At 47.3% G+C, this 25461-nt stretch overlaps 1 protein-coding gene and 1 long non-coding RNA gene across 2 annotated transcripts in view; both read right to left on the bottom strand.

The window, feature by feature from the left end:
- The window catches only part of LOC309345239, a 147139-nt gene that overhangs the window by 34847 nt on the left and 86831 nt on the right, over positions 1–25461 (bottom strand). The gene's annotated exons all lie outside the window — the stretch shown is intronic.
- DUSP15 (dual specificity phosphatase 15) lies at positions 951–21147 on the bottom strand. Its single transcript, XM_081868132.1, has 7 exons — positions 20671–21147; positions 15496–15529; positions 10363–10445; positions 8176–8225; positions 6773–6847; positions 4737–4911; positions 951–3054 (listed from the first exon to the last, which is right to left on the bottom strand). The coding sequence occupies exons 1-7, from the start codon at positions 20689–20691 to the stop codon at positions 2839–2841; spliced, it is 654 nt and encodes a 217-aa protein (XP_081724258.1). The 5' UTR covers positions 20692–21147; the 3' UTR covers positions 951–2838.

The following is a 25461-nucleotide window of genomic DNA, read 5'->3' as shown; positions in this document are numbered from 1 at the left end:
AATCTTGGCTTAGCTGTCATGCCACACTTAGCTAAAAGGACAAGAGGGGAGCAAAAGTCACTGTGCTCTACTCTCCAGAAAGGAGCCAGCAAATGTACGTGGCTGGACTTATTGTTATGTGCAGACATGTCCATTGTCACTTGATTGCCTCTTATTTTGCCATGGCCAAATACTCAAATATTCTAGGAAGCCCCGGGTCCCTGTGTTTACTTAAAAAGGAGACTAATATATATGTTTAACCTTGTTTTTTTAAAAAAAATTACATGCGTGTGAGAGAGTGTATCTAGGTTAGATTACTGCAGTGCATTAAATGTGGGGCTGCCTCGGAAACTGGTTTGGAAACTTCAGCTGGTACAGAATTCGGCAGCCAGGTTTCCAGTTGCTTTCTGGGCCCAACTCAAAGTGCTGGTTTTGACCTATAAAGCCTTAAATGGCCCAGGACCGCAATACCTCAAGGACTGCCTCTTTCCATATGACTCTACCCAGACCCTGAGATCACCTTCTGAGGCCCTTCTTTGTATGCCTCCTCCACGAGAGCTCTGGAGGGTGGCGACATGGGAAGAACAGGGCCTTTTCAGTGGTAGCTCCCCGTTTGTGGAATGCTCTCCCCAGGGAGGCTCACATGGCGCCATCATTAGGCTCCACCAGGCAAAACACTCCTCTTCTCCCAGGCCTTTGGCTGATTAAACAATTGATGCCCTTTTAAATGTGTCTGTTGGGGTTATTTTATTAGTAGTAGTATTATGTTAGGTATTTTGTGTTTTTGTGTTGTAAACTGCCCTTTGAATGAAGGGCAATATATCAATTTTAATAATAATAATTATAATGCGCTTGTGTGCACACATGCAAAGAGAACATGAGGGTCTCTAGGGTGAGGTCTCTGTTTGCATATATGCACACATATAACACAATGCCGTTCCCCTCCATGTCAAATAAATAAACACAGAACATTTTTAATACTTATGTATGTTTTATTTAATTTATTATTATTATTATTATTATTATTATTATTATTATTAAAAAGGTATAACCGTTTGGTTATCCCTGGGATAACAAATGCCAGAAGAAACTGTTCCCTAACTCTACCCATACTCATCCGTGTGTGTACAATATCAATCTCTCCGCTAAACAAAAATTAAAGGAAGTTTGCCAGCCCTTAAGAAAAATTCCCACATCCACAACTGGGCCTCGCCTTTATTAGGACCCAGCGAAGTGTCACAATAGGAAGCAAGCCTTCAAGTTTCCCAGAACTTTTCCTAAGTTGCAATGTTAAAAAGGAGGAGGAGGAGGAGGAGGAGGAGGTCTGGGTGAGCCCAGAAAAAAGCTGTCTTGATGTTGCAGCCACAAATATCTGATGTTGAGGAAGCAAACTTCTGCCTGCGTGCTGATGTGGCTTCTCCTTCCTCTGAGCCCCCTTGCAGCCCCCCTGCCCAGCCAGGATCTGCTCCAGAGGGTCTCCCAGCCCCCAGTGCACAGGAAGGGATTTAACAGCCGGAGAGAATGGGGCTTAGCAGGTGGGGTTGGGCTGTGTGTGTGTGTGTGTGTGTGTGTGTGTGTGTGTGGCTGCATTGCAAGGCGTGAACAGCATCATTTTTTACCCTGATCATTAGTGTGGCGTCTCCTTTACGATCGCTCCCTTGGGAAGCGCAATTTGGACTGCTGAGTCGCTGGCAAATTCATCATTTTTGTCCCGCTGGGGACGGTGGTGATGATGATGGAGGTGATGATGCGATGCCTGCCTTTTTGCATTCTGCCAAACGCAAGGGCCTTCGCTAAGAAGCGTTTTGAAAGCTCACATTCCCCCAGCTGGCGGTCAGGAAATAATCAGAGTGCATCAGCTCTCTGGCCTGGGGGATTGCACTAGGCTCTGACTCTCCTCAGTCTGGAAAGCTGTTTGGTCTAAGAATGCAGCAGAGAGCAGGGTTAGGTCAAAGGGCGGGGAGGGGGGAGAGAAAACCCACCCACCTCTGTTTATCGCTGGCAGCCAGCTTCCTGCGCTGTCGGGAAAGAGGCCACTGGGTGTAACGTTCATTCGGTACAGGAAGTGCTTTCAAAGCCCCTCTTTGCCCCTCCTGCTGCAATAGTTGTTGTGCAGAAGAGAATTTTGGCAAAGCGCAGCTTCTCTCGCCGTCGTCTGGGAGTAACGGGACAAACTGCGCCGGCCAAAATCCTTCCTTCGGTCCAACTGTTGGCGTCTCTGCTCATCTACGAACGACTGCTTTGTTCCACTCCATCCTGCTATTTTCGCTTCTCTCGATCGCACCCACCTACACTTGCAACTGAGAGACCTGGCGCGCCATCTGGGCGAGGCAGCCATTTGTTGTGCAAGAACCACCTCCATTTGGCTAAAAAATAAATAAAAAGGCAACCACTTGGTTGTGATTTCTGGAACGCCTGGAGTCCCTGAATTGTTCTTCCTTGGGATAATAGAATCATAGAAATGTAGGGCTGGAAGAGAAGCTAAAGGGTCATCTAGTCGAACCCCGTGCAATTAAAAAAAATAATCCCCCAAATAATCATCTGTTTCTGGGAAGCCCTGGCTCTCAGTCCTCAGCTGGACACTGAAAATGTGCCTGGCATTTTTTACCATCTGAACCTGCAGAGAAGTCCCTTGGGTCCGGATTTCCTAATAGTTTCCTCCGTTTCAGCGAGTGGAAGGGACTGAGGTGGGTGGACCGCATGGATCTGGGTAGCTACTGGTGGGTGCTGCCAGTTTCTCAGCCAAGCTCATTTCGTGATGCCAGGAGATTGGAAGAGCCCTTGCCAGGTTTTGACTCCAACCAGTCCGATGTGCTAAGCTTCTGTGCTTTCCCCCCCAAAAAACGCCTGGAAGAGGGGTCATTTCAAACACCCAGGGAGGCAGGAGAAGGTCTGCTTCATCCGCAACAGAAAGGGGTCCGTGTGCTTGGCTCCTCTCTCTTTTGGCACCAGGGTCTGTGGAGCCCCCTCTCTCCTGGGGACCAGGTGCCTTTTCCCAGGTGGGAGCAGGGCTCTGATGTCCTCTTCGTCACTAAAAGGCGATGCTCCATACTTGCGCTCAAGTCTCCGGTGGATCTGTCAACGAGAAAAAGGGGCGGGGGTGGTGAACGTTCCTCCCAAAGGAACCGGGGCCAGCAAACAACAGAGTAGTAAAACAATACCAATAAAAAAATAAAATAAAAACCTATTTAAAAACAGGACAGTTCGCAAGAGTTCCTTTGCCATTCCGGCCACAGATGCATGTCTTGCGGAAAAGAGGGCAGTGAGGATGCTTGCAATTTCAATTACACCATGAAAACATAGAATTAGCCTTTCAAAAAAGCCCAGCAAGTTACCAGTCCTTATGACTACAAAGGTAATCTTGGAACACATGCAAATTAAGCCCTGGCATTGTATAGGTGACCACCAGGGAACCCCATCTGTGCCACCTTGACAGAAGAAAGGTGGGGTACAAGGGCAAGCAGTCCAGCTCCGAGGGCCTTCTGGTGGTTCCCTCACTGCACGAAGTGAAGCTACAGGGAAACAGGCAGAGGGCCTTCTCAGTGGTGGCACCCTCCCTGAGGAACGCCCTCCCTTCAGATGTCAAGGAAATAAATAATTATCTGACTTTTGGCAGCCCTGTATAAGGAATTTTTTTTTAATGTTTGATGTTTTATTATGTTTTTATATTTTGATGGAAGTTGGCCAGAGTGGCTGGGGTAGCCCAGTCAGATGAACGGAATATGAATAATAAAATTATTATTACAGGTAGGTAGCCGTGTTGGTCTGCCGTAGTCAAAAAATTTTTTTTAAAAAAAATCTTCCAGCAGCACCTTACAGACCATCTCAGTTTGTTCTTGGTATGAGCTTTCGTGTGCATGCACACTTCTTCAGATACACTGAAACAGCAGTCACCGGACCCTTATATATAGTGAGAGGGTGGGGAGGGGTATTACTCAGAAGGGTGGTGGGAATGGGTGATTGGCTGATAGGTGTGGTAAATGACTGTTAACGACTGCAATTGGTCTTACAGGAAAAAGCAAGGGGTGAGGTGGCTAAAAATAGCTTTATCATGTATAATGAGATAAGAATCCAATGTGTCTATTCAGACGAGGTCTCTCCATGGTTTTAAGTTTGGTAAGAAGTTGCAATTCAGCAACTTCTCTTTCCAGTCTATTTCTGAAATTTCAGAAACCAAACTTGAAACCATGGAGAGACGTGGTGTAAATAGAGACACTGGATTCTTATCTCATTATATTTTAATTTTTATCATCTACCATATTGTTTTATTTATTTTAAAGTACAGTACATTGATTATTGCTTTCATTTTATGGATGAATGGTTTCGTTAGATAGTAACATTCATGTTAAATTGCTGTTTTAGGGGTTGTTTTTAAAAGTTTGGAACGGAGTAATCAGTTCTGCTTTACTTTCTTGGTTTTGGAACGCTTTGGTTTTGGAACAGACTTCCAGAATGGATTAAGTTCGAGAACCAAGGTACCACTGTATTCTCATCCCTCCCGCCACCTGCCAGTCAGCACAGACAGCACCAAGTCAGATTCACTAAGAGCTTGACGAGGCAACAGGCAAACTGCATTTGAAGGATTGATGACATGCTTGGACCACCCTTCATTCTATAGGATCCCAGGGTATGTGGAAATGACAGGTGCTAAACCATCAAAATATTAAGATTAACGCAGCATCCAAGTGTTAAACCATCTATGGCTATGCCCAAACCCTTCGCAGGCACACCACATCACATGTGTCTCCTGCTCTCACCTTCTTCACAGACCGGCTGCCCCCGTACTCCTCCAACTGCTGACGGAAACCTGGGTTGGGATTGGCGACGGGCCGGGCTGCCTTGACGGCCTCCAGGGCGTCGTGCCAGTTCAGCTGTGTCACGGCCATGACGTACGCAAGGACGATGGTGGTGCTTCGGGAGATCCCTGCGAGGCTGGAGGCAGACGGAGAAGCCATCAGAAACCTCTGCCTCCCCTCCCGGCCTGTCGCAAGGCCCTCTGCCTGCATTCCCACCCACCAACAAACGCGAAGCCATGCTTGGGACCTTCTTGTGGGGTTGTTACTGGGGGACAACCAACCTCCTAGAACCAACATGCTTAAGTCTGATCAATGCATGAAGGGGTTAAAGCCATAGAGTCAGGTGTCCTGCCAGGCTTAGCTAGGTGACTCCCCCTCTCCTTGGGAGGAAAGTAATCAAGCCTGTTGTTCTCCTTCTCATCTACCTGAGAAGCTCAGTGTGTGAAGATGCTAAGCTGGTTGCTGCAGCTCAGCCGCATGTCTCTTACAAGCCATCCTTGCGTTCCTGTACCAATAATTTAGGGACTTTCACCACCGTAACAAAGCCAAGTTTTTCCACCTGTGTTTTCTGACTGCTGTGTGGGAAAGCACATGAATCTGACCTTTGGAGAGTTTGTAAGTAAACCGTTTTTAACTTACCAAACGTCTGGTCTTTTCCTACGAAGGGGGAAGAGGGGACTGTTTTGGAAGTCACATATTTTAATGGTCTGACAGCCTAGATTTCTGCACTTTACTTGCTGAATGATTTGTGAATTCAAATTTTTGCTGGGATTCTCTGGCCAAAGAGTACTTCCCTAAAGCCTGGATCTTGGCGTCCAGGCTTTTTAAACCTATTTTTCCTTGCCAACCAAAAATTATGGAGCATGAACCTCTCTTCTAGAAAAGCCCTGGACCTCAAGGCAGCACTAGAGGATCCCTGGCAGGGATATGACTCAGTGTGACGGGAAGGCAAATAGTGAGGGACACCCTTTCTGAAGAACATAAGAAGAGACCCAGTGGGACAGAAGGGGTGGGGCAGGGAAGCAGAAGGGCAAGGACCTGTACATGTGCTGCGGGGGGGGGGGGGGGAGACAGAATGGCTCTGTTACCCGCCCCACCCCTTCAGAAGCCTTCATCCTCCAGGTGAGCAAATACATCAATTTTGCTTTCTCATCTTTTGGGACAAGTCACATCCCCACATTTCCATATCAGTTTGTACAGTGGACACTCGGGTTGCGAACATGATCCATGTGGGATGCATGTTCGCAACCCGCAGCGTTCGCAACCCGCAGCGCCGCATCTGCGCATGCACGGGTTGCGATTCGGCACTCCTGCGCATGCGCAAAGCGCGATTTAGCACTTCTGCACATGCGCAACCACTGAAACCCAGAAATCACCCATTCCAGTACTTCCAGGTTTCGGTGGGTCCATAACCCAAAAAAATGCAAGCTTTAGCATCCCTAACCTGAGGTATGACTGTGATTCTTTCTTTAATTTTTTTTTAATCCTCATGAAAATTCTCCAGCATTTTAACACAAATTCTTCTAATATGCAGTTTTTAAATGCAATTTCCCCCCAATGCAATTTTTTTTTGCAAATAAACTTTCCCCGATATGCATTCTTGTATTATATTTTTTTCGCTAATATATGCAGTTATATGCACAATTTACTGCGTGTGCAATTTTAGTACACATCGCTGAAATGTGCAAAATCTGGAGAAGTGCCTGTTTCAAAGGATGGCTATTGTTCCTATTTGCCAAATGTTTCAAAAAGTGCAAAAAGTGCTGAGTCAAACTTCTCTGCCAGCCCTCCCTCCAGGTGGTGTTGGACTCAAACTCCCATCAGCCCCAGCCAACATAACCCAGTGCCCAGGGATGATGGGAGTTGTAGTCCAGCAACATCTGGCAGACCATAGTAGGCTCTGCAGGCGTCCTGTTTCTCCCAGGGATCCACCAGGTGCCCCCCCCCAGAAAGCCCACAAGAGCCGAGTGAAACAACCCCCAAAAAAGTGAACCCACCAGTGAACGAGGCAGTTCCCTCCATGCAGGCGACAGGAATGGATGAAATGGATGCATTTCTTGAAGTGCTTCTTGCTGGGAGGACAAAAAAAAGCCAAAACAGTGTGTTCAATGCCAGGTACCAGATTTCAAGAGCAGACTCTGTACAACCTTAGCCCCAAAAGACCATGGGATGGAATAGAATCAGAGAATTGTCCCCATGGATCATCTAGTCCAACTTCCTGCAGTGCAGGAATAACTCTGACTAGTTATCAAAAGTTAAAGCTCTGGTTTTCCCAGTAGTGATGTATGGAAGTGAGAGCTGGACCATAAAGAAGGCTGATCGCCGAAGAATGGATGCTTTTGAATTGTGGTGCTGCAGGAGACTCTTGAGAGTCCCATGGACTGCAAGAAGATCAAACCTCTCCATTCTGAAGGAAATCAGCCCTGAGTGCTCCCTGGAAGGACAGATCCTGAAGCTGAGAAGAGAAGACTCCCTGGAAAACACCCTGATGTTGGGAAAGTTGGAGGGCACAAGGAGAAGGGGGCGACAGAGGACGAGATGGTGGGACAGTGTTCTTGAAGCTACCAGCATGAGTTTGACCAAACTGCAGGAGGCAGTGGAAGACAGGAGTCCCTGGCGTGCTCTGGTCCAGGGGGTCACGACGAGTCGGACACGACTAAACAACAACAAGCTCTCAAAAAATAACTCTTACTATGCCCCATCACCCCACATGGAACTTCTTCTCTGCCCCTCTCCTCCTCATAGGGTTTGGATCTGAAGCATTTCAGCTTGAAGCTGCACTTTCAGTCATAATAGAACCAAAACTTCCTGACCTGGTTTTTGCCTCTTGCGCAAATTCAAAAGTTGCAGAACTGGAGTGAAGCGATACCATCGAGATCTTCCTCCAGGCCATAGGATTATATAAGTGATCGTGTTTACTGGGACTCTGCACGTGGCTGAGCGACAGGTCTGCGGTGTGTTACATGCGCGTTCCTCAATGCACCAGTTTCAGTTTTGCAATTGATGGCGGAGGAGAGAACACAAGTCTGGCCGCGATTGTGCAAAACATGTGGCAGACCCCAACCCAGATTCCCAACATCTCTGACTTCTGTCTCGTCAGGATTCAGGTTCAGTTTATTAATTTGTTTGCTGAAACACTATTTCTCCCCTTCTTTTCTCAACAGTGGTGCCCTCCCTGAGGAACACCCTCCCATCAGATGTCAAGGAGATAAGTAACTATACAACTTTTAGAAGAGATCTGTTTAGGGAAGTTTTTAAATGTCTGATGTTCTATTATGTTTTACATGTGCTGGACGCTGCCCAGAGTGGCTGGGACAACCCAGCCAGGTGAGTGGGGTATAAATAGTAACATTTATTAATTATTATTATTATTATTATTATTATTATTACCGTTACTTACATGTTGGCCTCTGGTGTGTCTGGCAGAGCAATGCGGAGGTAGATGATTCCCTGGAAAAACAAACACCCAATGACTGAGTTGAGGCTCCCAGGAGGAAAGGCAGCAGTTCAACTGGTGCAGCGTCTGCCATAAAGTCCCGGGTTCAATCCCCCAAGGAATCTCCAGGTAGGACTGGGAATGTCCCCTCCCTGAAAGCCTGGGGAGCTGCTACCAGTCCGTGCAAACAATACTGACCTGAATAGACCAATGACTTGACTCATTAAAAAACACTTTCCTAGGTTCCCTTGTATCTGGGCTGAGTTCAGGAGGAATTCCAAACATTTTCTTTATATCTTGCTCTGCGGAGCCGGAGGTGATCCAAGGCGGGTTACACTTTGGGTCTTTTGCATTGCACCCCCGATCTCCTTCTGCCCAATTTAACTGCTCTTTCTTTTTTCTTATAAGGCTGATTGGGAGGGGCCATAGATCCATGGTAGAGGAACACAGAAATCTCACAAAATCCAAATCTTACAAAATAATAATATAAACACTAAAAGAAAAACAAACATTGACTTCCAACAATCCCACAGCACCTCCTTTACCTCTCATTGTGTCTTCCTGTTTTCCTGTTTTCCTTATCGTCTCTATCCCTAGCATCTAGCTATAAATCCCTCTTTCTTATCCTTTCACTTCACAAGGTTATTCCAGACACAGCCAGATTTCTGTCCTCAAACCTTGGCTTTTAAGGTATTCATTTAGGCACTCCCATTCCTTTTTCGCTTCACTTTTTGGTTTTTGTCTTATTATATCCATCAATTTGGCTAATTCTGAATATTCTGAACACTTACATAACCACTCTCCCCTAGTGGGTAGCTGATTCCCTTTCCAGTACTTAGCCACCAGGATTCTTGCTGCAGACGTTGCGTATAAGAAAAAAATAGTTTTATCTTTTGGAATATCATCATTTAAAATTCCTAAAAGGATTTCAGGCAGGGAATCTGTCTGGAGATTCCGGGAATTGAATTTGGGACCTTTCTGCTTTCAAGGCAGAAGCGTTACGACCATGCTATAACTCCAGCCCTAGCAGCTGGATTGAGCCTGGGTAAGAGGAGACTGCGAGGAGATATGATAGCCATCGGCAAATATCTGAAGGGCTGTCACATGCAAGAGGGAACAAGCTTGTTTTCTGCTCTCGAGGTTAAAACCTAGACCAAAGGATTCATGTTACATGAAAGGAGATTTCAACTAAACAGCAGGAAGAACTTTCTGATGGTAAGATCTGCTCAACAGTGGGACCGTCTCCCTCAGGAGGTTGTGGGCGCTCTTTCCTTGAAATGCAGATTAAAACTCACACCAGCTTTCTAAATTTTAAAGGTAAAGGTAAATTGTACCCCTGACCATTAGGTCCAGTCATGGACGACTCTCGGGTGGCGGTGCTCATCTCGCTTTATTGGCCGAGGGAGCCGGCGTACAGCTTCCAGGTCATGCGGCCAGCAGGACTAAGCCGCTTCTGGCAAAGCAGAGCAGTGCACGGAAACGCTGTTTACCTTCCCGCCGGAGCTATACCTATTTATCTACTTGCACTTTGATGTGCTTTCGAACTGCTAGGTGGGCAGGAGCAGGGACCGAGCAACGGGAGCTCACCCCGTCGCGGGGATTCAAACCGCCGACATTCTGATCGGCAAGTCCTAGGCTCTGTGGTTTAACCCACAGCGCCACCCGCGTCCCATGGGAGCTGTATGGGAGCACACTATTGAGATCAAACAGGCACGTTCCCTGTACTCTTTTTGGCACCTGCTAAAAACATTCTTATTTAGACAAGCCTAAAGTTTAGAATTTGGGACGCTGTGGTCTAAACCACAGAGCCTAGGGCTTGCTGATCAGAAGGTTGGCGGTTCGAATCCCCGCGATTATTGGCTCCGTTCAAATCCCCGCGGTTATTGGCTCCCTCGGCCAATAAAGCAAGATGAGCGCCGCAACCCCAGAGTCGGCCACGACTGGACCTAATGGTCAGGGGTCCCTTTACCTTTATACAGCTCCCAAAGGAGAAGGAATTTACAGCTGGACCAAAGGATTAGATCTGTCTGCTGCTTTAGCACCCCAAGTGATGTCCAAAATCTACTGTTGGAGGCCACTGCCTCACATTGTCTCAGAGTAGTGCATTGAAACCCCCTCCCTGCCCTCAATAAAAACCCAACCCACTCATACCGGAATATATGGCTGTGCGGATTCATGGATGGAGACAATGTGGGTGATATTGTGCCTGCTCAGCTGGTCGAAGTCTTTGGCATCTAGGAGGAAGAGGAGGAGGAACACAGTGTGATTGTTTCCGTTGTCCTTCTTTATTACCCAAGCAACTTAGGGCTGTGCATGCACAAACTGCTGATTGCCTGGCAAACCAGAATATGCAAAATCGCATGCTGAAATCATGTGCACAAGAAGCCCTCACTTCAGTGCCAGACGACAGCAAAAGAACAAACGCTCAGTCTAACAGATTCTTGGATCCTGAAACAAGGAGAACATTCAGGGCAACCTCTAAACCCGTTCATGCTCAGAGGTGATGTGAGCTGCAGTCCAGCAACACCTGAGGGATAGCACAGTCTGTAGAGCATGAGATTCTTCATCTCAGGGTTGTGGGTTTGAGCAAAAGATTCCTGGATTGCGGGGGATTGGACTAGATGACCCTCAGGGTCCCTTCCAACTGGAAGTCCAAAGATCCCCACACCTCCTCTGAACAATGGCCATCTAACGCTTTTGCCAGAAATAATGACTCAGAGCATTAAACATGCAGTTATGTTTAAGCAGGCCTCTCAAGTGGACGCCATTGTCATTCTAAGAGAGATATTCACGGTGAGGTCCAGGGTTTCTTTTTCTAGAAAAACAGCACTGCGTTTAAGGGCTTATCCAAACTTTGCTTTCCTCCACTCTTTCCAGGCATGGTCTGAACACACTTTTTTTTTGGCTCCGGGACTTTCCCCACAAAAACCTGCTCTTTAAAGCCCAATTGGTGCAAACCAAAGTCCATGGGAAACCTGAACTGACGTTTGCTCCGATGCAGCTTTAAAGAGCGGGTTCTGTGGGGAAATTTCAGGGGAAAGCTTTGACACGGAGCATTGAAAAGCACAGACATCTGCTGGAAAGAGCAAAATGTAAGTGTGGGTAAGCCCTAACATGAGACATTAGGGATATGGAAAAGCTGGAAGGTGGGCAGAGGAGGGTGACCAAGATGAACAAGGAAGACAAGCCTTAGCAGGAACGGTTGAGGGAGCTGGGTATGTTTAGCCCGCAGAGGAGAATGACAGAATCATAGAATTGGAAGGGAACCCCAAAGGTCCTATAGTCTAACCCCTGCAACACAGGAATCTCATCTAAAGCATCCATGACAGTTGGCCATCTGAAGACCGAGAGCTGATATGACAGACATCTTCAGATATCTGAAAGGCTATTGCATGGAAGATGGAGAAAGCTTGTTTTTCTGCTGCTCTAAAGGGGATGACCTGAACCAATGGATTCAAAGGACTAGGAAGGAGATTATGAAACGTGCATATAGTATTCTGTTAGAATGGGAAACAAAAGATGAGGAGGTGCAATCGGTCATGATCAAATGGGCACAAGATATGGGACATAATATACAATTGGAAGATTGGGGAAAATTATGGAAAATAGATTTAAAATTTACAGACTGTTCTCTTAAAGAAAATTATATGAAAATGATGTATAGATGGTATATAACACCAGTACAGATTGCAAGAATGTATAAAACCGGATCAAACGTATGCTGGAAGTGTAAAGAAAAAGAAGGGAACTTTTACCATACGTGGTGGGAATGTAGAGAAATTTAAAAAAATTGGGAAATGATATATAATGAGTTGAAGAAAATGTTTAAATTAACATTTGTAAAATAAAAACAGAAGCATTTTTGTTAGGGATTGTAGGAAAGGCCTGCCAAGGAAAATAAAGAATTTATTTATGTATGCAACAACAGCGGCAAGAGTCTTGATATCACAAGGATGCAAGAATGAGGAAACCCCGACAAAAGAACAGTGGCAAGAGAAATTGATGAACTATGCAAAACTGGCAAAACTGACATACAAATTGCGAAACAAGGACAACTGCGACTTTAAAGAAGAAGGGGAACTTTTTCCAAACTACTTTAAAAAAAACAACCAAAATGAATTGGACTCCTTGGCAGGTTTTGAATAAACATATACAAATTTATTGATTGTTGACATAAAGGTAAAGGGACCCCTGACCATTAGGTCCAGTTGTGACCGACTATGAGGTTGCGACGCTCATCTCGCTTTATTGGCCGAGGGAGCCGGCGTACAGCTTCCAGGTCATGTGGCCAGCATGACTAAGCTGCTTCTGGTGAACCAGAGCAGCACACGGAAACGCCGTTTACCTTCCCGTTTACCTATTTATCTACTTGCACTTTGATGTGCTTTCGAACTGCTAGGTTGGCAGGAGCAGGGACCGAGCAATGGGAGCTCACCCCGTCGCGGGGATTCGAACCACCAACCTTCAGATCAGCAAGCCCTAGGCTCTGTGGTTTAACCCACAGCGCCACCCGCATCAATTGTTAACATACTAGACAGATAATTTAAGGATCTTTTCAATTTCACAATTTGCAGAGAATAACATGTGTTGAAAAACCAGAGAGAGAAGCTGAGGGAAGACTTGGGGGGGGGGGAGGTTTCTTCTTGGGGAGGGGGGAGGGGAAAATGGGGGGGATGAAGATGATATGTTTTGATAATTTGTTATGTTGAAATTCTTAATAAAAATTATTTTTTTAAAAAAAAGGACAAGGAAGGAGATTCCAACTAAACATCAGGAAGAACTTTCTGATGGTAAGAGCAGTTTGACAGTGTAACGGACTCTCTCAGAAGGTGACGGAGACTTTGAAGTAGAAGTTGGGTGGCCCTCTGTCAGAGAGTGAGCTCTTCTGCTGAGATTCCTGCATTGCAGGGGGTTGGACTAGATGACCACGGGGGAACCCCTTCCAACGCTACAGTTTCAGGAATCTATAAGTGAACAGGCAGTCAAGCACAGTCCTTGGGCGCCATGTGGCTTACAGGTTTTGAGCTAACACACCCAAGGACCCACGCCTGCCTGCCTGCCTGCCTGCCTGCGCATTCCCAGCTTTGGAACGAGTGCCTTTTCACAACGCAAACACAGGAAAATGCAACTTTCTCCAGAAGTTCCTGGAATTCCAAACGGGCAAGAAATACATGTTGGAGTTCTTGTTATTAAATATACCAAGAGGAAAGAGCACACTAAGAACTCAGACTGTTTTACAATTTATGTAAATTTAAAATATAATCATGTTTTCATGTAATATTTGATACTTCCAGCGTTGCTCCCGGGAGGGAGGGAGGAAGTCAAATGACACCGAGGTTGATTCAGAGAAAGAGTTTATTTTGCTCTCCGGATAGCAGAAGGCACTTGCGTGGTCAGTCCACAGCAGGTCCAAAGAAATGAGAAATTTCATGCAGTATCCCATATTACACACAGAACAAAGACTTTTGAAGCCTGTGAACTTCCGGGAAGATTCTTTCTCACAGCTAGTCACATCATGTGATGTAAACATCGAGCTGGTTTGCAGCTGCGTTGCACTCATATCGTAACATATATATCCTCCAGGCACCCTTTCCCCCCTTCCCCAGGAATCCAACCACATCAGCTTATGCACATAAGTTGACATCCATGACCATAAACAGATATTCCTGTTCCGGTACTCTTGACCATAAAAGGTTGTTCCTGTTCCTATACTCTTATCTTGGGGCAGGAGGTCACCAACTCTAAGAGTGCTCCTGGCGCCGTTCCCGGGTCTCTTGTCAGACCTGACAAGGTCTGTGCGTCTTTTTGTGGTCAGGATGTAGGATAAGACCCAGACGTTCCATCCCTGCTCCACTGGAACTGGCAAGGTCATTCATTGCCGTCATGGACTGATAAAGGAGAGGGCTTTGAGCACTTGTTTATACAGCTGGCTTTCTGTTTATACATTGACTCAAGAGCTCAAGTTAATGCATTTTAGAAATGCTCCCTTGGAGGAGGAAAAATGAGGATTTTGGGTCCCGTTTCAGACTGACTGCACAGAAAACCCATTACTCCCCCCTTCACATTGAAACAGGGCCCTGTCCTGGCTTCTGATCCGTAATTGACTTCTGACTTCTGCTCAATGATTGAAACTAAAACTTTCTCGTCAAATCTGACTATGGACTAACATGAAGTTACTGGTTTCTGATCCATAATTGGATAGACATATCCTTATGAGTTTGTAATCTCTGTTTGAGTTTGCAATCCTTGTCAGAATACATACTTTTGAACGGATTAGTTTTTGTTACAATTGACTAATAATTTGCGAGTAGGGATCATTCCCACTACTGAAACTCATATTGGCCAGAGTTCTTGGTGTGATCTGTTCTCCAGGTCTCGTTATAGGCAGGGCATGAGCAAACTGGCGATATTCCAGGCCTCCTTTTCCTCCCCGTCCTCCACGACACACACACTTGACATTCCTTCCGAAGCAAAAGCTGAGCCAAGCAGATTGTGAAACCCGTGAAAAAAAGACAGCCATGGAACCAAGAAATTACACAAAACCAAAAGAATTGGCGTGAAAATCCCTGAAACGAGAAGTAATCGACTATAGAATTGAATTAAATCCCAAGGGAGGTACTGAACAGGGCCAGGAAAGTCCTCACCTGGCAGAGAGGCCTGGGGGTGGGGAGCATTTGGCCCACAGACTCAAGATTCCCTACCCCTGTACCACAGAATCAGAAAATTATAGAGTTGAAAGGGACATCGGGGGATCATCTAGTCCAACACCCTGCAATGCAGAAATATGCAGCTGCCCCTTATGAAGATCGAACCTGCAACGTTGGTGGCATGAATACCACACTCTAACCAATGGAGGCATCTGTCATGGAGGCTTTAGCTGAGATTCCTATATTGCCGGGGGTTGGACTAGATGACCCAGGGGGTCCCTTCCAACTCTCAAATTCCATGATTCTATTACCTGTCGAACCTTTTACTCAGCAGTTTTTGCTGCTGACACGCTAAAGAAAACACTAATCTAGAATAAGTATTTGCTTCTCTCCCTGCTGTCCCAGCATGTTTCAAAGGCCAGGACAACCGGCAAAGATGCAAATGGCGAAGTCTTCCCTGCCCTGAAAATGCAGCCACAGGGAAAGCCGCAGCTGGCCTCTTTGGGCCTGCCAGGCATTGATTGGGCTAAGACAGGCACAGGATCCCTGCCAAGGTTCACAGCAGAATCCGAAAGAAACACTGGCCTCTATTATCCCTCCCAGGTTCTGCAGCACGCCCATTTCTCAGACGACTCACCTATGAAGTTGCCGAGGAAGAGCCCAGGGAGAATCTGTTGGACACAAAAAGAAAAGTCGCTGTCAGTTGCAGCAGCTCTGAAGGATTTCTGGCAGGAGTTTCTCTCAACCCTTCCTGGAGGGGTGAAATATACTCGGAGTCGAGTGTGGATTTCATGCTCTTTATTCAGCTCATAGCAGTGAGGAGGAATACAAGTTCCCCTGAAATGTCTGCTTTATATACATTATTTACACAATGGGCCCCACGTGATTGGCTAATTCCAGGATTCTCCTGTAGGCCAATCAGGTTGCGGATTCACTTCCACCTGGAGTTGGATTGGGGGGCTCCTGCGGACCAATCAGACTGCTGCATTCTGAATCCTATTGTTCTAGGACCAATCAGACTGCTGCATTCTGGACCTTATTGTTCTAGGACCAACCAGACTGCTGCATTCTGAATCCTATTGTTCTAGGACCAATCAGGCTGCCGCATTCTGAATTGCTCTGAGTGCAAACCATAAACATTTAAAGCACATGACTTCCCCTACAGATTCCTGGGGGCGATAGTTTGTTAAGGGTGCTGGGAATTGTAGCTCTGTGATGGGTAAATTACAGTGCCTATAGGCAAAGCAAACACAGAACAACTACTTCTTCTTTTTATTTCTTTTCATGGTATAGAGGCTCTCCCCAGGCTGCTGGAGGTTTCTCTGAATTCTGACTAGGGTTGCCAGACCTCAGGTCCGACCTGAAGTTCCGGTTAACCTGGCTCTCTCCAGCTGGCAAGTGGAGGACTTGAACATCCGTGTCAGCAAGTGTGCTTTTAATTTAAAAAGAAACTTATTGAGAAGACTTTGCATGCAACTTAGAAGCTTTCGCCTAGAAGCAGCTGGCTGCAAAATATAGGATAGACACTTGGGTGGGGGGTGGTCCTGCGTTCCTCCCCGCCCCTGTCCCAATTAACTTCCATCTCCAGAGGCCACTCCTGTGACATTGCCAGAACCCGTCCTTAGGTCTCAGGTTTGAGCCCTGAAATTTCAGGGCCTGGGATGCTCTGGATCTGGCAACTCTGACAACATTCAGGCTCTGTGGGGCTTCATTCAGTGTGTGAGTGCCCTGAAACACAAGCACACATGACTCTTCCTTTTCCTTTCTCTGTGGTTCAAAGGCACCTGATCTCTCCAGGGCTCCATCTCTGTTTGCTGTGCTGCCAAAGTGCTGAACTGAGATTTTAGGAAAGCTGCAGGGCCTGGCAAGCTCTTGGGGGTGGGGGGTGGGTTTGAAAGATCTGAGAAATTGGGAGCCTCTTATCGGCTCCGCTAGAATAATTCTGATTTCCTGGTGTTGGCTGGGTTTGGCCAATGCCCCTTTGCAAACCTGCCACAGTTGCTACCTCCATCACCACTGACCACAAACCACAGACCAAGACCACCATTGATGGGCAGCGAACGCCGAAGTACATTGCAGTGTCCTTTGCAAGCTCTGGACAGCCCTTTGACATCCCAATTTAAGGACGTCAAAGCACAAAGTAACTTGACATTGTGACACCAGGTGGTTGGTAAAGGAGCAGCCTCGCCCACCTTTCAAATAAGGTCCAGGAGGATAGGATCTAGCTTACAGAAACAAAAACGGTTTCCCACAAGCTGCACTACAGCATACAGAATAGGCACCATGTGCCCCCTATTCTGTAAGCTCCAGCACCTCTTTGAAGATGAGAGTCATCCATAACACCATCTATTCCTCTTGGGAATGTGTGCCTAATAATGGCATTAAGGGGAAATGAATAGGAAAACCTCAAAGCTATATTGGTTTCATACCTGCCTGCGGACTGTCTCGCCAGAGTGGTGCATGGTCTGGTTATCTCTCACTTGGACTACGGCAATGTACTCTATGTGGGGCTACCTTTGAAGGTGACCCGGAAACTACAACTAATCCAGAATGCGACAGATAGACTGGTGACTGGGGGCGGCCGCCAAGACCATATAACAGTGGTCCTGAAAGACCTACATTGGCCCAGTACATTTCTGGGCACAATTCAAAGTGTTGGTGTTGACCTTTAAAGCCCTAAACGGCCTCGGTCCAATATAGCTGAAGGAGCGTCTCCACCCCCATTATTCTGCCCGGACGCTGAGGTCCAGTGCCGAGGGCCTTCTGGCGGTTCCCTCATTGCAAGAAGCCAAGTTACAGGGAACCAGGCAAAGGGCCTTCTCGGTAGTGGCACCCGCCCTGTGGAACACCCTCCCATCAGATGTCAAAGGAAAAAACAACTACCAGACTTTTAGAGGACATCTGAAGGCAGCCCTGCTTAGGGAAGCTTTTAATGTTTAATAGATTATTGTATTTCTGTTGGAAGCCGCCCAGAGTGGCTGGGGAAACCCAGCCAGATAGGCGGGGTATAAATAATAACTTCTTATTATTATAATTATTCTTATACCCATTCTCAATGAATCCTGGGAGGAAGGGCTGTGGAATCACCCCACTAAGGCTCCTTGTGGGATGACAGCTTCCTGGAGAGTAGGAAGGCATATCCGTTGAACCAGTTTAGTTCTGCAATGGAGGCAGAATTCTGTCGCATTCTCAAGACAGAGATGGTTGGCAAGCTGGGTGGTTGTGGGTGAAGGGGGTTGCCTGCTTTAGACAGAAGCACAAAAAAGAACCTCTGTACATTGGGAGTGTTCTTTGACCTCTCCTTGCTGTTGGATTCCCAGGGGGACATAAGAAGAGCCCACAGGATCAGGCCAATGGCCCATCCAGTCCAGCATCCTGATCTCATGGTGGCTGGCTGAGCAGTTGCCTGTGGGAAACTGGCATGCAGGATTCGAACACAAGAGCAGCTTTCTCCTCCTGCAGTATCCAGCAGCTGGCATTCAGAGGCATTGCTGGCCAGCAGCCATCAACAGCCAGCGGCGTAGCGTGGGTTGTCAGCACCCGGGGCAAGGCAAGTAATTTGCGCCCCTAACCCCTAACCTGCCGCCGCTGCCAGCTTCTTCTTGCTGCTGCCTGGGCTGGGGTATTTACGGTAAGGTAGCCACGGCGGCGGCGGCGGGTCCATGTCAGGTGATCTAAGGCGAGTTGCCGCTGGTGCTGCCGCCCAAACGACACCGCTTGCCCGGAGGAGGAGGGCAGAGAGGCGAGGAAAATGCAACATGGCCCAGCAGCTACAGCAGCGGCAGCGGGGCTGTGAGGAGGGGCTGCCTGGTGCGCCCTCCGTGCCCCTGACGCGCGGGGAACGCGGCGAGCGCTGAGAGCTGCTGCCTGCCGGACGCCTTCAGCCTGGACGCGCGCACAGCTCGGCGGTTCCGCGAGACATGGGGCTCTGCTACAGCCTGCGCCCAAGGCTCTTCGGTGACTCCGGAGGCGGCGAGAGCCCCCCCCAGATGTTGCGCCCGGTGCGGCCGGCCCCCCCTGCACCCCCCACGCTACGCCACTGTCAACAGCCCCCTCCTCCCTGAAGGAAACAGTGGCAAAAGACACCTGGGTAGCAGTTTGGGCTTGTGAGCTGCCTGTAACCTTTCCTTTCAAGCCACATCTTTGCCACCGTCACCTGTGCACTGGTAACTTTGTACCCGAAGAGCAGTTGCTGGTCCCGGCCCTACCACTGGACAATGTGAGGGGATCACAGCTGCAGCCCCTAGCTGCCCCTCCTAAGCCCCCTGGCCATTTCCCTCTGTGGGGGACAGAGCTGTGCAGGCGACACAACCTACTGTTACCTCTCCCAAACTAATGTGTGAACAGGCACTATTATAGCCACCAACTAAGACCATGTACCTACGGGACCACCTCTCCTTGTATGCCCCATGGAGGACCTCAAGGTCCACAAATGACAACATTTTGGAGGTCTCAGGTCGCAAGGTGGTTAGATTGGTCTCAACTAGGGCCAGGGCCTTTTCAGTACTGGCCCTGACGTGGTGGAACGCTCTGTCACAAGAGACCAGGGCCCTGCAAGACTTGACATCTTTCCGCAGGGCCTGCAAGACGGAGCTGTTCTGCCCTGGCCTTTGGTTTGGACTCAGTCTGCCCCTTATGTTTCCCTCCCCTTATGGTCTTGATCTATGGGCTACTTTTAAAATGAGGCTGCATTTTAACCTGTATTTTAAATTGTTTTTTTCCCCTATTATGTTTTTACTGTAATTTTACTGGTGTTAGCAACCCTGAGCCCGGCTCTGGCCGGGGAGGGCTGGGTATAAATAAAACGTATTATTATTTATTTATTATTATGATGTCTAAGAAATTAATTCTGCCTACACTTTGGAACTCCCTGCCTCATGACATCAATCAGGCACCTACTCTGCACTCTTTCCAGTGCCTGATAAAAACATTCTTGCTTAGCTAAGCCTACGCAGACATGAAGGTGTATGTTTTAATCTACTTTTAGTTTATTGCTCTTTTTAATCTTTTGACTGTTTCTACTGATAAGTTTATTGTTTCATTCTCTTTGTGAACTGCTTTGAGGGTTTCCCCCTCTAATCATGTGGTGGGAGAGAGCTGCACCATGTGTCAAACTCAAAGATCCAGCTGCTAGTTCAGCTGGCATCTGTGTTTGCTGTGGGGAGGGGGGTCCTCCCTCTCAAGCGGCAAAAATGTCTGGGTCCCACCCTGAGGGCTGGGATGTGTCCCTTAAATCAGAGGAGGGCTGGGATGTGTCCCTTAAATCAGAGGAGGTTCATTGTGGCAGCAATAATAATAATAATAATAATATATTTATATGCCGCTCATCTGACTGGGTGACCCCGTCACTCTGGGGGGCTTCCAATAAATTAAAAGCTTTGTGAAACATCTCTGGGATGTGGAGCTGGTGGCCCTATGGATATTGCTGAACTCTTATAGGGACTGGTAAGAGCTGGACCCCAGCTATACTTGTTTATTTCATTTCCCAAGATTTATAAACCCCTTGCATACAAAATCTCAAAGCGGTTTACAAAAATAACAAAACCATAAAATTATCCGTTTAAAAATCCCAGTTAAAAACGACTATTTAAAACATTCAAATAAGTAAATAAATACTTGGACAGCCCTTGTCCCCCCCCCCCACGCTTGAAACAAACCCTCTTTCTCAGCCTTCCCACCCCCCAGGCTGGTGCCCTCCAGAATCTAGAAACCCCATCAGGCCTTGCCAGCCACAAAGGTACACTCCGTAGCAGCTTTGCCCAATCGCATTCACAGATAAACTTTCCTCTACACATCATTAGTCATACTGTACCTTGTTCATGCCATTGCCCATGGTCCAAAGCTCGCTCCAGGCAGAGAGCAGAAGTAGTCCTGGTGTGTGTGTGTGTTTGTGTGTGTGTGATTCTCTTCCACAAAATCCCCAGCAATAGGTATGGAGCAGGGGGCGAGGTTTCTCTCCCTAGGCCTGGCAGAGTTTTCCACTGCCCCCCTTCACTTCTTAGGACCAGGCAGGAGGTGGAAAGGACCTCTCCAAGGTGGGAGATTCTGCTTGCCCCTTGGGGAGCCGATAAATCAGCTGCATACCTGCTGCAAACGCCCGGCCTCTTTCTCCTTTTCTGGAGAAAGCTCCTTTCCTCCAAGATGGCAAAGACGCTACTCCTGCAAATGCCCTTTTCCTGGCGGCCTCCTGTGGCTGGCACGCTGACAGTAGAGGATAAACTCCACCTCTTTCGTAATCGTGGGGGGGGGGGTGTGTGCCAAGGGCAGGCGGTGCTGCTGCTGCTGCTGCTGCTCCACCGCCGGGACAAAGCTCCAGTGTTCAGAGAGAACAAAACCTTTAGTCTTCCTGGCTCGGTGACAAGCCAGGGCTGTTGGGGCATGCAGGGGAGATGCGCCTCCCTGCCTCGGAAGAACGGTGCGCAATTACGCAGCAGCCGGCCACTTCTCTGCTCAGTTCCCGGGACATCCCTGCAAAAAACAACAACAACGCTTTCTAGGGAGCTGTTGTCCCAGCAGCACACAGGCCTCTGGATCATGGGTGAACATGGCAGGCCTCCTCTAGTGTAATGTTGCGCAGTAAGGCAGGCAGAAGGCTGCCTGGGATCTGTGATTCACTCCAGCAGGAGAGAGTGTGGGAGGCCGGCAGAATGCAATGTTCCCGGCGCGGAATGTACGAGCGCAGGGCCGCCTGCCTGCCGCAGATCGAGTTACAAGTCCCTTTACGAAAATAGAATCGGCAAAGCAGGAGGCCACCTTAGTTGGGCTGGGAGAGAGACCTCTCCGGAGCGATCGCCGGTGTTTCCTATTGGTTTAGGAGGAGGAAGAGCAGCAACGGAGTAAAATGGGATCGCGTGTGGCTGGCTCTGCCTTTATTTTTTAAAATCTATCTTTATTAATTTAAAATAAATACATTTATGAAAAACAGACGTACATACAAGTAAACAAACAAATAACAGAAATTCAAACCACCACACTCTAAGATATAAGAAGATTAATATAATTATCATCATATATACTCCTGGTATTGAACACAATTATAAAATTTATAGGAAAGAAATTTAAAACTGACTTCCAATTAATCTCGCTGTACTTTGTCTATCCATTACTTTATACCGCACAGTTACATATTTCTTAGATAATTTCTTTTTACCTCCCTACAAACTTATATTTATACAATACAAGGATCAGTCTAATTCTGCCAAGATGTTTCCTTTTATTCCATAGTTTTCTAAATATTCTTTAAAGATTGTCCAATCCTTATAGACTGGCTGGCTCTGCCTTTAAAGCTGCAGAACGACACCATCCTCATGAATCACATTGATGGGAGCAAGTAAGCCCATCAGAAGAGCCTGCTGCCTCAAAGTTAGCTCAGGTGGTTAGAGCATGGTGCTGATAATGCCAAGGTCCAGGGTTCAGTTCCTATGCAGGCCACCTGCATATTCCTACCTTGCAGGGGGTTGGACTGGATGACCCTCTGGGTCCCTTCCAACTCTACAATTCTGTGATTCTATTCTCACAGTGGCCAAAACCAGATGTCCTCAAATGGGAAGCCTGCAGACAGGACCTGAGTGCAACAGCAGCATTATACTGCTGTCCATTATGTCCATAAGTCCAGTGTCCAGTCCAAGGGAAGTAATAGCATCACTCCATTCAGCCATGGTCAGACCACACAGAGGAGCCCTGTGTCCAGTTCTGGGCACCACAATTTAGGAAGGATGTTGACAGGCTGGAAGGTGTGCAGAGGAGGGAGACCAAGATGATCAGAGGTTTGGAAACCAAGCCTTATGAAGAATGGTTGAAGGAGCTGGGCATATTTAGCCCAGAAAAGAGGAGACTGAGAAGAGATATGACAGCCATTTCCCAATATCTCAAGGGCTGACACATGGGAGGTGGAGCAAGCTTGTTTTCTCCTGCTCTGGAGGATAGGACGTGAAGTTACAAGAGAGGAAATTCCGACTAAAACATCAGGAACAACTTTCTGACAGTAAGAACTGTTCAACATTGGAACGGTCTCCCTCTGGAGTTTGTGGGCTCTCCTTCTTTGGAGATTTTTGAACAGAGGTCAGACGGCCATCCGCCATGGATGTTTTTGTTGAGATTCCTGCACCGCAGAGGGTTGGACTAGATCACCCTGAGGGTGGCTTCCAGCTCCAGGATTCCAGGATTCTATAAAGTCTTGGCTATTTGCATAGAAGGGGAAGAAATGGAGGCAGTGAGAGATTTTTCTTTCTTGGGCTCCATGATCACTGCAGATGGTGACAGCAGTCATGAAATTAAAAGACTCCTGCTTCTTGGGAGAAAGGCGATGACAAACCTAGACAGCAACTTTAAAAGCAGAGACATCACCTTGCCGACAAAGGTCCATATAGTTAAAGCTATGGTTTTCCCAGTAGTGATGTATGGAAGTGAGAGCTGGACCGTCAAGAACGCTGATTGCCGAAGAATGGATGCTTTTGAATTCTGGTGCTGGAGGAGACTCTTGAGAGTCCTATGGACTGCAAGAAGATCAAACCTATCCATTCAGAAGGAAATCAGCCCTGAGTGCTCACTGGAAGGACAGATCCTGAAGCCGAGGCTCCAATACTTTGGCCACCTCATGACAAGAGAAGACTCCCTGGAAAAGACCCTGATGTTGGGAAAGATGGAGGGCACAAGGAGAAGGGGAGGACGGAGGACGAGATGGTGGGACAGTGTTCTCTTAGCTACCAGCATGAGTTGGACCAAACTGCGGGAGGCAGTGGAAGACAGGAGTGCCTGGCATGCTCTGGTCCAGGGGGTCACGAAGAGTCGAACACGACTAAACGACTAAACAACAACAAAATTTGCAGATTAGTTGCGCTGCAGACAGCCTAATTAATTCTCACCCTGGCTTTCTCATCTCCTTTTGACCAAGCGTTAGTCACAGGGTCAGGAGGGTCATCAGTTACATAAGTCCACACTTTTCGAGAAGTCAAAAGTGCCTCCACCCGAAACGACCATAAACCGTAGTTCTCACCTGTCAGCTGTGGGAACATAAGAGCTTTCTCAGCTTCTGGAACCCGGTCAACCATTCTGGAACTCTTCCAGACCCACACCAACAGGAGAAGGAGTTTCCAAACCTTTCTCAAAGTCCAAAAATGTGCAGTCATCCACTCAGCAGCTGGGCCCATAACCAAAGAGGTTGGCTATTTGCAGATTAGTTGCGCCGCAGAAGGCGTACTGGGGAGACCACACATTCAAGAAATGCAAAATAACTTTTGCTAGGTTTTAATAACAAAAACAAAAAACCCTTTTACACTAAATTACAATACAGTGGTACCTCGGGTTACATTTGCTTCAGGTTACATACGCTTCAGGTTACAGACTCTGCTAACCTAGAAATATTACCTCGGGTTAAGAACTTTGCTTCAGGATGAGAACAGAAATTGTGTTCCGGCGGCGCGGCGGCAGCAGGAGGCCCCATTAGCTAAAGTGGTGCTTCAGGTTGAGAACAGTTTCCGGTTAAGTACGGAGCTCCAGAACGAATTAAGTACTTAACCAGAGGTACCACTGTATATCAATAATCATGACCCATCCACCAGGGTACCGAGAGAGCTGCATGCTGTTCTTTATATACCATACCCAACAGCTTAATTACTACAACTTAACAGCACCTGCTATACTGCTTCACGGCTGTAAAACTAGGTTACGTTATTTGCTCTGGCCTTTAAAGAAATACACGTCTTGTGGAACAATAATGAACCTTCAAATTTAAAGAGACCATTCAAAATAAAGATGTTAATCAGCCAAAGTCCTGGTTAAAGAGGAGCCAATTCTCTGCTGGCTATGCTTCCTTCTCACTCTTCATTTACTTATTTAGATAATGTACGTACTACCCTTTGCACGAGCCACAGGGCAGTTCACAACAGGCAAATCCATAAAACAACACAATATTTAAAACAAAATAAAAACACCACAAAGGGCTTGTCCACACCGGAGAAAAATGTGGATCTCTTCCCAATGTCATCCTGAACCTCCCTACCCGCCCCCTACCACTTTAAATGCATGCTCTTTAAAAATACTGATTATTTTGGATTATCCAAGGATGGGGAAACCATGAGAAAAAAGCCCTGGACGCCACTGGGGTTGGGAGGGTGCAGTGTGGAAATCTCTGCATTAATGGGGAGGCAATTTGGTGCAAATCCACAATCTGCTCTGGTTTGTGGACAAGCTGAAAGTTTGGGTGTCTGAAGATGACAGGGTGTGGCTTCTCCTCTGCCCTAACCCAGAAATCTTGATCTTGCTGACCTGGTGTTCAACTGGGTGCCTCCCTTGGCAATTGCCTCACCAAGGAGCCATGCAAGGAGCCAACATCTTCACTGTCAGCAGCCCTGGAGACGGGTTCTTGCCCTTGTCTGGCTGCCTGGCCCAGCTAAGCCTTATACGTTCCTGCTTTTCCAGCTTGGATTGTTTGATAACTCTGCCATTTGTTGTTCCTACTCTGGCATCCATCTTTTGGTTTCTAAGTTTCCTTGATCATCCTTGGTTTCGTAGGCATGCAAAGGCTAAAAACCCCACTTGGAAGGCCTTGCTGAGTCAAAACTTGTTTTAAAAAACAATAATTGTATAAATTGTGTGCCCTTGT

This window comes from Podarcis erhardii (genome assembly GCF_964252035.2).
Source record: "Podarcis erhardii genome assembly, chromosome: 6".
In the NCBI taxonomy this organism is placed as follows: Eukaryota; Metazoa; Chordata; class Lepidosauria; order Squamata; family Lacertidae; genus Podarcis; species Podarcis erhardii.
The sequence above is the reverse complement of the archived record's forward strand: the minus strand, read 5'-3'. Positions and strand labels throughout refer to the sequence as shown.